Source organism: Otolemur garnettii, unplaced genomic scaffold, assembly GCF_000181295.1.
Source record: "Otolemur garnettii isolate 467f Iridium unplaced genomic scaffold, OtoGar3 scaffold00060, whole genome shotgun sequence".
Classification (NCBI taxonomy): domain Eukaryota; kingdom Metazoa; phylum Chordata; class Mammalia; order Primates; family Galagidae; genus Otolemur; species Otolemur garnettii.
In genome coordinates, this window is record NW_003852455.1 from 11,001,253 (window position 1) to 11,014,593 (window position 13,341).

The following is a 13,341-nucleotide window of genomic DNA, read 5'->3' on the forward strand; positions in this document are numbered from 1 at the left end:
AGCCGTCATTGTTGTTTGGCGGGTCCGGGCTGGGGATTCGAACCCGCCACCTTAGGTATACGTGGCTGGCGCCTTAGCTGGTTGAGCTATAGGCGCCGAGCCAGAAAATCTTACTTTTTTCCTTTATCTAATTCCATCTCTCATCCTTTGGTCTTACCTGAGTTAATCTAATGCACCAGTGAGCTTTTCAGCAGTGTCCATTCTGCTATATATAGTCCTCTGTTAAGTTTTTACTTAACTAATAGTATTTTTAATTTCCATAAGTTCTCTGATTGGCCTTTTGTTATAGTAGTCTACTGAGGTTTTAGCAAAGTGCTATCCCCTTAAATCTCACTAGGAAATCAAATCAGAATTTTTTTTTTTTTTTGAGATGGTCTCACTATGTCACTCTTGGGCTTAAGCGATTGTCTTGCCTCAGCCTCCCAAGTAGCTGAGACTACAGGCACCCGCCACAAGACCCAGCTATTTTTTGTTGGCAGATGTTATTGTTGTTTTAGCAGGCCCGGGCTGGGTTTGAACCTGCCAGCTCCAGTGTATGTGGCTGGCTCCCTGTTCAATGAGCTACAGGCTCCAAGCCCAAATCAGAATTTTTTACAGAGCTCCCCCTTCTTTCCTGGATTAACTCACTGAGGTCATTTGCTTGCCTTGCCCACTCTTGCTCTCTCATTCATGCTGCTGGTTTTTATATATGTCTAATGAATTGTAATTATTCATTTATATGTTCACATAAACTCAGCAGGAGGCCTATTAGAGTCCTTAGGGCAGCAGTTCTCAACCTGTGGGTCGCAACCCACAAGAACTGTATTAAAGGGTCACAGCATTAGGAAGGTTGAGAACCACTGGCTTAGGAGAACTTTTTCACAATCTTCCCATAGCATGCTTCCCAGATCCCACCTGAATCAGTAAATCCAGAACATTGAAGGTGAGCGTGGTGTTGAGTGTAGTGGGCAAGCTCTTGGACCAGAGTGAGACACAGAGATCTGTGTTAGTATCCTGGCTCTGCCACTTGCTGGCTTCCCCATTTCTAGCTCCCATCAGCCTCCAAGGTTGTCCTGTGAAAACATGCAAGATGTCTTGTGGGGAGGCACTTGGACAAGCTAGGGGTGGAACAATGTGCACGCTGAGTCTTGGATGGCTGTGTCCATTACACTGACCTCTCTTACTAGGTTCTCACCCCTTCTCCAGGCTATGTTCCTGGTCCCCAGAGGGAGCACTGCCCATCTGTGCAGCCTGGTCACTCTGTCCTCACCCTAAAGCTACTCGAGTGTCTGAACACAATTCCTATGCTTGGCTTTTACCCTCCACTACCCCTTTCCCACCCTGCCCTCTCTCCACCCCTTGATTTCTTCTTCAGAATATCACCTAAATACACATCACATGGTCACACAGAATAGCTTAGATTTTGCAATTCTCCCAGAAAAAGCAGGCCCAGCTGTTGATAACTCCCTTTTTAGTTTTCACAAGTGTGTTTGATATATACTCCTCCACACACCCCCACCTCCTGCAGAGTCAGATTTAGAGGGAAAGCAGACACCAGTGTCCCTCTAAGTGAGAATTTAAGATGAACCCATGGATAATACTGACCTCCTGCCACCAGCCCTCTGTTGGCAGGAGCATCTTCACCATGACACCACCTTTCCCCTTCCCCATTGTCAAAATTCTTTTGAAACACTAAAAAGCGAAGTAGTTTCTGCATCATGAAACAGCCAGGACTTTTAAACTGGCACAGTGAGCCCAACATCCACATTGTGCCTAGGGGCCTTGGACCAGATGTCAGATGACTACAACCTGCTTTCCCATTAAAGAGGATATCCCTTCGAGTCATCACTAGGTTCCTTTGTATGATCATTACATTTATCAATGCAAGTTTTATATATCAATGCATTTATATATGCAAGTTTTATTTTATTTTATTTTATTTTTTTGAGACAGAATCTTGCTCTGCCACCCTTGGTAGAGTGCTATGGCACCACAACTAACAGTAAGCTCAAACTCTTGGGCTTAGGTGATTCTCTTGCCTCAGCCTCCTAAGTACTTGGGACTACAGGTCCCCACCACAATGCCTGGCTGTTTTTTGGTTGTAGTTGTCATTGTTGTTTTGGCAAGCCCTGGCCAGGTTTGAACCCACCAGCCCCAGTGCATGTGGCTAGCACCCTAACCACTGAGCTACAGACACCGAGGCAATAAATATGCAAGTTTTGAAAGCACCCTTCCATTTCGAGGCTGTAGATGCCACCTAAGCTGGGGGGTAGAGATGGAAAAGAGAACGTATACTCTGATAAGACACATTTCATTATAAATAAGTAATCATTTAACATTCATTAGTCCAGCCCATGCAAGGCCTAGTGATATTCTTTAATTCCTATGGCCCTGTTGAATACCACATAGCACCCTTCATCTAAGCATCACTATACTTAGAGTCAAAATCTATGTCTGAGCCTCGGCTCACAAGGCCCCTGGTGCTCCTGTGTCAGCTGCCTGCTGTGCCCTCTTTTCGACTTTCACTATACTGGCCTCCTTTCTATTTTTCAAATAGACCGACCCCTTTTTCCACGTCTGGGCCTCTAAGAACCCTGCTTAGAGTGTCCCCTCCCAGTGCCTTGGATGTAGCTCCAGCTCCTCAAGTCCCCTCCCAGTGCCTTGGATGTCGACTCCAGGAGCCTTCCCAGACCACTGGTCTCCACAGCTGTCCTCTTTGCATCTTACTGGTCATGTTTCATAACACTCCTGAAGTTGTGTCTTTGTTCTGCTCCCTCAGTAGAACACAAGTTCATGGTGTCAGTGACCTTCTCTGTTTTAGTAACTATGTTCTCAGCTCTAGGCACAGTGTCTCCCACATAGTAGGTACTCAGATACCTTTTGAGTGAATGAACCCTCACAACAGTACTGTTGGAGCCAGGTATTATTTGAGTCTTTTTCTGGATGAGGCTCAGAAAGGGTAAATAAACTATTGCAACCTATAGAGCCCTAGTGATTCAGACTCAAGTCTTCTGACTCTAAACACCAACTTTTGTACACAAAGGCTTACAGCAGAGCCAGAGCTAGAACTAGCTCCTGATTGCGAGTTCAAGATTCTTTCCCTATGACAAATTTCCAGCTGTGACTCATGAATAAAAAGGAAATTTATCCTTTTACAGCTAATTAAAAAATCTCTCCCTTACCCCAACTGGTAAGTCTAAATTTGACAGTGTTTATATTAGGAGTATTTGAACCCAGAATAGGAGCCACTCAGTGGCTTGTCTATTTTTGGTTTCACGTGAGTTTTGTAAGGAAAAGGAAAATCACAATTTAAAAGAATTAATGTCTGCTATAAGTGCTGGAGGACTGACTCTCCGAGAGGAAGGCAGAATCTCCCTTTCCCCAGGGTGGAGCTTTCTCTGAGCAGGAAAATTTGCCGGAATTCTCCTCCCAGTATCCATGGCCCAGGACAGGGATCTGAATGGTCTGGAGCTGATGTTCTTTCCAGGGAGTCCTCAAGAAAGTCAGGGCCAAGGGAAAGAAACTTCTTCACCCACCTTGCTTGAAAACTGTAGGTTGCAAGACTGCTGGTCTCACAGCACCCACTTGTGGGTATAAGGCATTACTGCATGCAGCCTCTTTCCAAGTCAAAGCCAAACTTGCCCTGGAGCCATGATTCCCCTGGATAAACAGAGCTCTGTCCTTGCAGGTGCACCTGGTACCTAGAGCACCCCTGGACAGCTCCTCACCACATTCTCATCTCTGATTTCTCTCTCCAAGCTCAGAAAGGGAACAATTTCATTTTTTCACTAATGAGTCGTAAAGTGAAGTCCTAATGTGCGGCTGAGTCCAGTTGGAGATTGAGGAGACAGAGGACGTGCATGTCTCTGTGAGATTTGCTCAGCGGCCCTCAAGTGAAAGCTAGATCTTCTAGGCTCGGCGCCTATAGCTCAACCGGCTAAGGCGCCAGCCACGTACACCTAAGGTGGCGGGTTCGAATCCCTAGCCTGGACCCGCCAAACAACAATGACGGCTGCAACCAAAAAATAGCCCGGCGTTGTGGCGGGTGCCTGTGGTCCCAGCTACTTGGGAGGCGGAGGCAGGAGACTCGCTTGAGCCCAGGAGTTGGAGGTTGCTGTGAGCTGTAATGCCATGGCACTCTACCTAGGGGGACAGCTTGAGGCTCTGTCTCAAAAAAAAAAAAAGCTAGATCTTCTAACTGCATGACTGACCACGGTTGGGACCGTCTTCCTGAGCGTGCTATCTTGCAGGGCAGGCCTGCAGGGATAGGTTCTGTGGCACCCTTCCTGTCATAGTTAGGACGGTGTTGACTTGACCTCTTGTAAAGCACAGTTAAACCTAGGCTTTTCCTGCTCTGGTCCACATCCTATTCATAGGAATACATAAAGTTAGCCATACTCCTGTCTTACAGGACCAGTATGAGGAATGAAAGAGTTTGCAAATATACATAAAGTATCTTAAATACTTCCTAGTACACAAAAGATATTCAGTAAAAAGCATCTACTTTTTAAATTTTGATTTTCCTGGGCAGTGCCTGTGATTCAAAGGAGTAGGGCGCCAGCTGCTTGAGCCACAGGTGCCGAGCCTTTTTTTTCTTTTTTTTTTTTCAGTCTCTTTTTAGTATTTCTCCATTTCCCATCTCTCCATTCCTTCTGAAATTCTCAGAACTTTCTCCCCAGGAGCAGAGTTTCTTGTTCTGAGTAACTCCTGGGTATTATCCCAGCATTCTCTATTCCTTTTAATTTATGATTCATAATTCTCCAGAAAATAGAACCCCCTGGCTCTGCCTCTGCATCTGAGGACAGGTTAAAAGAGTGTGTGCGTGGGTGGATGTGTCTGCACACATGGCACTACTCCCATGGTGACCTCCTAGGAAGCCGCAGGCATGGCTCAATTTAGAAATAGATAAACAGGCTCAGCATCTGTAGCTCAAGCAGTTAAGGCACCAGCCACATACACCTGAGCTGGCAGGTTCAAATCCAGCCCAGGCCCACCAAACAATGATGGCGGTAACCAAAAAACAGCCAGGCTTGTGGTGGGCGCCTATAGTCCCAGCTACTTGGGAGGCGGAGGCGAGAGAATCACTTCAGCCCAGGAGTTAGAGGTTGCTGTGATGCCACAGTACTGCACTCAGAGTGACAGCTTGAGGCTTTGTCTCCAAAAAAAAAAAGAAAAGAAACAGTCAGCCTAGAGGGCTACTGCAACAAGCTTCCATCTTGCCAGCATTCAGTGGCCTGAGGAGGGACATGGAGCAGAATCTGTAGACACAATAGTGAAGTCAGCTCACGGCACAGACAGCATTGCTGCATGCGAGAAATCTTGCCTTTGTGAGTATGAAGGGCACTACTCACTTACTGTTTCTCTCATGCCACAGACCCACTCCGGATACTTCTCCAGCCTGTACCCCCATCACCAGTTCAGCCCGTTCCCACATCATCACTCTGTAAGTGTTTCCCAGTTCAGCTCCATCTGCCACTTCTCTCTCTCCTGTGGCTGGCCCCACATGGCCCATAAGGGACTGACCAGTGAGTGTTCCTGGTGTAGGTTTTGGGTTGTCCTGAGCATGTGACATCTCAGAGTATAAGCATACAAACCACTCAGCACACAGGTCTACTGGAGCTTCCTGCTGTTCCTGCCAAACAGTCCCACTGCTGCTTCCATATCTCATGAGCTGTAAGAAACCAGTGCAAGAGAGCACTGATGGGGAGGCAATGTTGAGCTAAATGACAGAGTTCCCAAAGACTTTGAGCAAAGTCCAGCAGATGGAGCCGTGTTGTTCCCACAGACCCCCATAGCAGGGAGCACTGGCCGCCTTGCCCAGGAAGCCCCTCCCTTTCCTTGCAAGGTCCCAGAGAGGTGACTTGCCCGCCTCCCTGGTCAGGGCAGGTTCAGTTGCCTTGTGAAGCCGCTGCTCCTGGCTACATGGTGGGCAGGGCAGCTTTCTGTTCCCTCCAAGAAAGTTCCTCAGGATGCTGTCCTAAGGCCAGATGTGTTCAATAATATTTTGATTTTTGGATAAACCCACAGAAGAAATACATACCAGATTTGTGTAGGACGGAAAACCTGTGCTAACAGACAGCTTCCAACAAATTCTGATGCTCAGAGGAGTTTGTGCTTTGTCATGTCGCACTGCCTATGTTCAGGCGCGCGCCTCGAGCTTCACCCCTGCAGAGCCCTAGGCCCCAGGGGAATCCCACACACCATGGGGCTCGTAGTAGGGGCTTAACTCACTGTTAAGTGCACGAAGGAGAAGCCCCAATGGGAATGATGTCTTCTCATCCTGCCCTCCCAGTATCCAGAGCAGGAGATCGTGAATCTATTCATCCCAACCCAGGCTGTTGGTGCCATCATTGGGAAGAAAGGGGCGCACATCAAACAGCTGGCAAGATTCGCGGGAGCCTCCATCAAGGTAAGCCTGACCCAGCAGCTGCCTACAGCCCTGGTCTGCACTGTACCCTTACCCCTGTCCTTGTTCCTTCTCTCAGTCCCAGGCAACTCCTACACCATCCAGAGTCAGAGTCCCACGGATCTAAGAAATTCAACTTTAGGACTATTCTGATCTGCTCTCATTTTTCCTTCTTTTATTCCTTTTCTGTTCAACTAATCACTGAATTAGAGCAAAGGATACGTGTGACAACTCACACCTATAGTCCTAGCACTTTGAGGGGGTCACTTGAGCTCAAAAGTTACAAACTAGCCTGAGCAACGTAGTGAGACCCTAGCACTATAAAAAAAAAAAAAAATCAGCTGAGTAGGTGGTGCAAGCCTGAAGTCCCAGCCACTCAGGAGGCTGAAGCAAGAAGATGGCTTGAGCCTAGGAATTAGAAGTGGCAGTAAGTAATAGTGACACTATTGCACTCTAGCCTGGCTAATAGACCAAGACCCTCTCTCAAAAAAATAGAAAGGGAAAAAAAAAAAGAAAAAATATTACTGACAACCCATGCACTCCTTCTTGGATTATCATTGTCCTCCACTTCTCAAGAAGATAAAACAAAAAAAGCTCAAGCATATTTCCCAAGCTAAGGGAATACACTTAAAGTGGAGTACTAATTTATACTTAGTCTCCGTTTCAAAAATCTTCGGACTTTTAGAACATAATTTGAATAAAACATTATTTTAAAAGCCATGATAAAATCCTAGATAACAAAAGCTAATGCCGTAGCCGGCAGAGAAGCCCTGTGGCCTATGCGGGGAGGCTCAGGAAGGAAGGCCCCTTGACTTATGGAAACGGCTGTGAGTGCAGATGCAGCCGTAGTGACAGACCCACATCCTGCTTGTGGAGCACAATTTGAAGCGTCGTCAGAGAAGCTGAAAGGGGAGGATTATTCACCCCTGGTCCTGCTCCAAGCCCAGCTATCAGCCCTGACTCACAGGCAGAATGCTGAGCGCGTCCCAAGCCTCATGAAACACTTTCGGAAACAGAGTTTCCGTTGTTGCACAAAATAATTTGCTGCCATGGGACAACCCGGAATTCCGAACAAAAAGTCTCATGACTTGGAGAAAAAGAATGCTTACACTTTCTCCCCAGGAAGAGCTGGAATTTCTCCCACAGCAAGTGTGCTGGAGGAAAAACAAAACATTCTGAACAGTAGAGAGCAAGGGTTGCAGGGAGAATTTGATTTTAGTGAACTTCTTCCCACTCTGTCATTTAATACACCTGCAGAGAGGTGGCAGTGGTGGGGCATGTGGGAACCTTCACAGCCAGCAGGCTTGCTTCAGATGAGACCCTGGCTGCTGGGCCGACTGTGGCCCTCGGGCCTCTCCCAGGACTCAGTCCTGCAGTCTGAGATGCCATACAGGAAGTGGAGTACGATGATTTCACATAAAAGGCACTTGAGGGATCATTGCATCAAATCCCCCTTTTGGTCAGCTGAAAGTGAGGCCCAGAGAATGCAGACGTGTGGTCAAGGACACGTGTGGCAGGACAGGCTCTTAGAAATCCAGCTGACCTTGGGTGGCACCTGTGGCTCAAAGGAGTAGGGCGCCAGCCCCATATATCGGAGGTGGCGAGTTCAAACCCAGCCCCGGCCAAAAAAGAAATCCAGCTGACGTTAAGCACCTCCTGGGGCTACCTGCAGCCATAACTTTTTACTATTGTCTGTGAGCATTCGGGGCCCATAGAGTTTAAATGACTCATCTATGGCCTCAAAACTAAAAAGAGAGCCAAGATTTGCCCAGGCTATCCTACTTCTGGTCTAATGCTTTTCCCCCCATAGTACCTGACTGCTGTGCCATAGTCATTCCCAGCCGGGCCTTTAGGAAAATGGGAAACAGAGAGGTATTAGTCCCCCAGGCTTCAATCCCCAGCATTCCCACAGTCACAAGTCCAAACAAGGTTGAGTAGTGGCCATTGTCACTTTGCTCCTGGCTGCTGTGAGGTACAGACATAGCAGGGCTACACCAGGAGGACAGACTGGGTCTCACTGTCACCCAGGCTGTAGTGCAGTGGCCCAATCACAGCTCACTGCACGCAGCATCGAACTTGCAGCTTAAACAATCCTCCTATCTCAGCCCCACAAATACCTGGCATTACAGGTGCACGCCATGGCTCCAGGCTAATTTTTCTATATTTTATAGAGACAAGGTTTCTCTGTCTCGAACTCCTGACCTCAAGTAATCCTCTCAAACTCCTGGCCTCAAATGATCTCTCACCTTGGCCTCCCAAAGTGATGGGATTACAGGCCACTGCACCTGGCCACCAAATGTTGTTTTGTATGCTGGGTCAACAACCTTCTTCTCCAACAATCTTCTTCTCCAGCTTCTGCCTCTCTCCATTAAAGAAGAGGAAGGTAAAGTAGGGAAGCCTAATGTTCGAGAAAGATACTTCTGCTTTTTAAAGTCAGTCTGGTTTCTGCTGGGTTCTCTTTATCTGGACAAGTCTCTGAAAGCATCCATCTCTAAAGCAAGAAGCATAATCTTACTAATTCCAGAAATCTGATCCATACCACCACCTCCCAGTTACTGTGGTGCCAGTCATCCAGGGGCACATTTGGTGCTGCTAGGAGAGCTTTGAACTTGACTGTTGGAGTAGAGCGTGGGGAGGGGATGGGCTGAGCTGAGATCTGGAAGACGCATTCCAGGAGGTGCTGTGGTCATAGGTCAGAGTTGCACTCCTGTTGCCTGCCTTCCCTACAGAACTTGTGGTCAGCAGGCTTCTGAATGCTGCCCAGAATTCAGTCCATTGTCAATCAGGGACACCCCGTCACTGATCCTTATACTAACCCTGCGTGCCCTGTGATCTTGGCGGTCATCTCTCTTCTTGATCCCGTTTGCTTCAGTCATCAAATGGGGTCCTTATTCCTGCCCCTCCAGAGGAAATGTACCTGTGGAATGCTGTTCAGAACCGTAGGAGCACATGAGTAGCTCTCTGACTTCTGTCTAGGCTGGTAAATGCTGAACAGTAGAGTAATCAGAGGTTCCTCTCAGAATCTGAGCAAAGCCAGACACAAATCACTAGGATTGACAGCAGTGGCAGAACTGATTTGGTTGATGTGCAGTAGGTATCAGCCTTTCGCCCGTCTCAGTTTGGGTGGTGGTAAGAGCCGGGAACCACCAAGGCTGTGATCCTCTCCAACTTCTTGACATTAAGGACCAGGTTTCACATTAGCTGTGGGTCTCGAAGTAGAGGCAGGGGCTCCTGCCAACAGTCTCAGTCCCCAGAACACATTGAGATCTGTGTTTATTACCCAAGGCCACTGCCTACAGCAAAGGGACATCCCCCAAGAACCACAGTTGCTGGTCACCGGTGTCTCACATTTATCCCATGCCACTAAGTAATCGGGCTGAAAAAGTCTTCACAGGTCTTATGAAGGAGTCCCAAGTTCGCAGTGGGGCAGAGGTTAGACCAAGCCTGGGCTATATATTCAGAATAATGCTCGGACAGTAACACTGGCCCCTGAGGCCCATAGGTGGGATGTGGCTTACAGCACATATTGAGAGAAGATAAAATTAAACCCAGCGGAGGCGGAGGTCTTCCCAGAGGAGCCCCAGGGCAAGATTCAGTGACCCAGACACGGCATGTGCATACATGTAGCACTGAGGGCCGTTCCAGTCCATGGTAAACAGATTTCTTTCTTAACACTTTGTCTCGGGAGTGTCACCTCCTCTGAGCCACTGGTTTTGTTTTGCCTTGGAACACTGTGACCCTGGAATTGACAGTGTTCTCTTTTTTGTATTTACTCTTAGAAAGCTAAGAACAGAATGTGGCCCACCTCTTATGCTTTTAAGTTATTTTACTTTTAATTAAGTCTAATTTTGCCATAATTTGCTAATTAGGCTTTAATTTTGCATTTCTTTTTAAAGCTACCTTGAAGTTTTCTGAAATGAGGCAGGGTGTGCAGAAACAAATATTTAATAAGGCTCTCTATGAAAAAAACAAATGTTTGCTTGGGGCCACACACAGTGGCTCAGGCCTGTAATGCCGGCACTCTGGGAGGCCGAGGTGGGAGGATTATTTGAACTGAGGACACCAGCCTGAGAGAGAGGGAGACACAGTCTCTACTGAATATAGAAAAGCTAGGGCAGCACTGTGGAACAAAGGAGTAAGGCGCCAGCCCCATAAGCTGGAGGTGACAGGTTCAAACCCAGCCCCAGCCAAAAACTGCAAAAAAAAAAAAAAAAATAGAAAAGCTAGCCGAGTGTTGTGGCAGGCACCTATAGTCCCAACTACTTTGGAGGCTGAAGCAGGAGAATCACTTAAACCCAGGAGTTTGAGGTTGCTATAAGCTAGGCTGACACCAAGATAGTCTAGCCTGGGCAACAGAGTGAGACTCTTGTCTCAAAAAATAAAAAAGTTTGCTCAGGCCTTTGTTTGGATTATGTTATGAAAGAACTCAGACTCAGAAAGTGAGGTTGAGAAGGAGGTTTGGAGCCTGCTGGGTCTAGACTCCATGCTTCACAGATGAGGGGTTGGAGGCCCAGGGAGGGGAAGGATTTGCAGTCAGGACTAGAACCAAAGTGCCTCACTCCTCCTCTGATGCTGTCGTACTTATGACCCATTTGCCATGGAGGAGGCTGTGCTAGCCACTCCTGCTCTAACTCACTTGTCACTTATCACCAGAACCAGGGTTACCTTTCCTGCAAGCTAGACTCCAACTTAACACCCTTGCGGACTAGCCCTTCCTTCCCGCTGGGCCCCGGGAAGGTTGGAGGAGCCTGTACCTTGCTCTCTTCATAGAGCTGTTGACTCCCTGCTTATTTCCTAAGACTTGTCTTGGTGAAAGGAGTCCTGCTGGTACTTAATGGCAGTTATAGGCAAGAACTACTGACCTGCTTCTGACTCTCTCGGTCAAAAGAAACTGGAGATTATGGTCATGACTTCCTAAGACTCAGGGTGGAGGCAGTGTGGTGTCAGGTCACCAGTGCCAAAGCAGAAGCGGGCCTTAAGAAGCTCTTGGACACGTGTGCCATCCGCTTAGACGAGAAATGGGGGCATGGGGAATGCAGCCAGACATCACCAAACGTCTCCATCTTTCCTTTGGAACCACAGATCGCCCCAGCAGAAGGCCCAGATGTCAGCGAACGAATGGTCATCATCACTGGGCCACCTGAAGCCCAGTTCAAGGTCAGTGCCAAGGGCCCTTTAGTGGCTGCCCTGTGCCCAATGCAGGCTGTGGTCACAGGGCAGCCAGCACAGAGTATGCTCAAGGCTCCTGCTGGGGGGCCTGTCCTCCATTTCCCTTCCTGCTGCTGCTCTGTGATCTCCACCTCTCCCACACACCCTGTCTCCCCCACCTCAGACGGTTCCTTCTACACGTGTGCCCCTGCTCAAAAGCCCCTTTCCCTTCCCTCCCATGGGAATGTGGATCATCTGTTGGTGCTCAGTTCAAGTGGCACCTCCCCTGGCATATCTCTGGTCTGATCCCTTAACCATAATCTTGGGGAAGAATGTCTCAGACGCTTAGTCCTGTCCTTCTAGCTGTGGGGTGTTAACATAGGATGAAAGGGGACACAGCGTGCCTTGTTGGAAATTCTCTGGTGAGGTGTGTTGTTTTACTTTTTGTTTTTGTTTTTTCTCCCCCTATGAAAATTATAACTTGAGTTTTCTAAAAGTTAGAGACATATTTATTTATGTATAACTCTTATAATCAAAAATATTCAAAATTCAGGACAGTCCTTGTGGCTCAGCACATAGGGCGCCGGTCCCATATACCGGCGGGTTTGAACCTGGCCCCGGCCAAACTGCAACAACAACAACAAAAAAAATAGACGGGTGTTGTGGCAGGAGCCTGTAGTCCCAGCTACTCGAGAGGCTGAGGCAAGAGAATCGCCTGAGCCCAAGAGCTGGAGGTTGCTGTGAGCTGTGATGCCACGGCACTCCACCAAGTGCGACAAAGTAGGACTCTGTCTTTAAAAAAAAAAAAATTAAATTCAGCTGAGGGTTAAAGTCAGTGCATGTGCATCCTTCAAAAACAATAACCCTTCAACTAACTCAAGGGTGGGCAAATAAAATGTGATATATCCATACAGTAGAATATAATCCACCCATAAAAAGGAATGAAGGACTAGGTCGGAGACAGTGGCTACACCTGTAATTCTAGCACTCTGGGAAGCCAGAGTGGATCACTTAAGCTCAGGAGTTCAAGACCAACTTGAACAAGAGCAAGACCCTATCTCTACTAAAAACAGAAAAAACTAGCTGGGCATTGTGGTGGGCACTGGTAGTCCCAGCTACTTGGGAGGCTGAAGCAAGAGGATCTCTTGAGCCTAGGAGACTAAGGTTTTTGGGAGCTGTGATGACACCACAGCACTCTACCCAGGGTGATGGAGTGAAAAAAAAAAAAAAAACAGAAAAGGGATGAACTTAGAAAATATACTAAGAAAAGTCACACACAAAAGGCCACATGTGATGTAATTCCATTTATATGAAGTGTTGAGAATAGGCAAATCCATAGAGATAAAAAGTAGATTAGCCGTCCCAAGCCAGGAGGAGTAGGGAGGAATTGGAACTGCTAATGGGCACAAGGTTCAAGGTTTTTATTTCAGGGAGTGACATGGAAATGTTCAGGATAGATAGTGGAGATGATTATACAACATAGTGACCATTGAAGGGTAGACTTTAAAATGATGAGTTTTAGATTATGTGAATATAGCTCAATTTTTTAAGTTAAAAAAGAAGAATAGGGTGGCACCTGTGGCTTAGTGAGTAGGGCACTGAAGGTGGTGGGTTCAAACCCAGCCCCGACAAAACTGCAACAAAAAATAGCCAGGCACTGTGGCGGGCGCCTGTAGTCCCAGCTACTTGGGAGGTTGAGGCAAGAGAATCGCCTAAGCCCAAGAACTGGAGATTGCTGTGAGCTGCAACACCACGGCACTCTACCGAGGGCGACAAAGTAAAACTCTGTCTCTAAAAAAAAGAATAGC

General features: G+C 47.5%; 1 protein-coding gene across 10 annotated transcripts in view; it reads left to right on the forward strand.

Annotated features, from left to right (window-relative positions):
- Positions 1 to 13,341, forward strand: part of IGF2BP2 (insulin like growth factor 2 mRNA binding protein 2) — a 237,356-nt gene that overhangs the window by 217,058 nt on the left and 6,957 nt on the right. For 7 of the 10 annotated variants that reach the window (XR_002774101.1, XM_003792728.2, XM_003792729.3 and 4 more), the window contains 3 exons: positions 5,354 to 5,422; positions 6,272 to 6,388; positions 11,468 to 11,542. Coding sequence is in view for 9 of the 10 variants with exons in the window: in XM_003792728.2 (XP_003792776.1) it covers positions 5,354 to 5,422; positions 6,272 to 6,388; positions 11,468 to 11,542 (261 nt within the window). In the remaining variant the exon portion in view is untranslated. The remainder of the gene's footprint in view (positions 1 to 5,353; positions 5,423 to 6,271; positions 6,389 to 11,467; positions 11,543 to 13,341) is intronic. The other 3 variants (XM_023514856.1, XM_023514855.1, XM_023514857.1) reach the window with 1 other exon arrangement.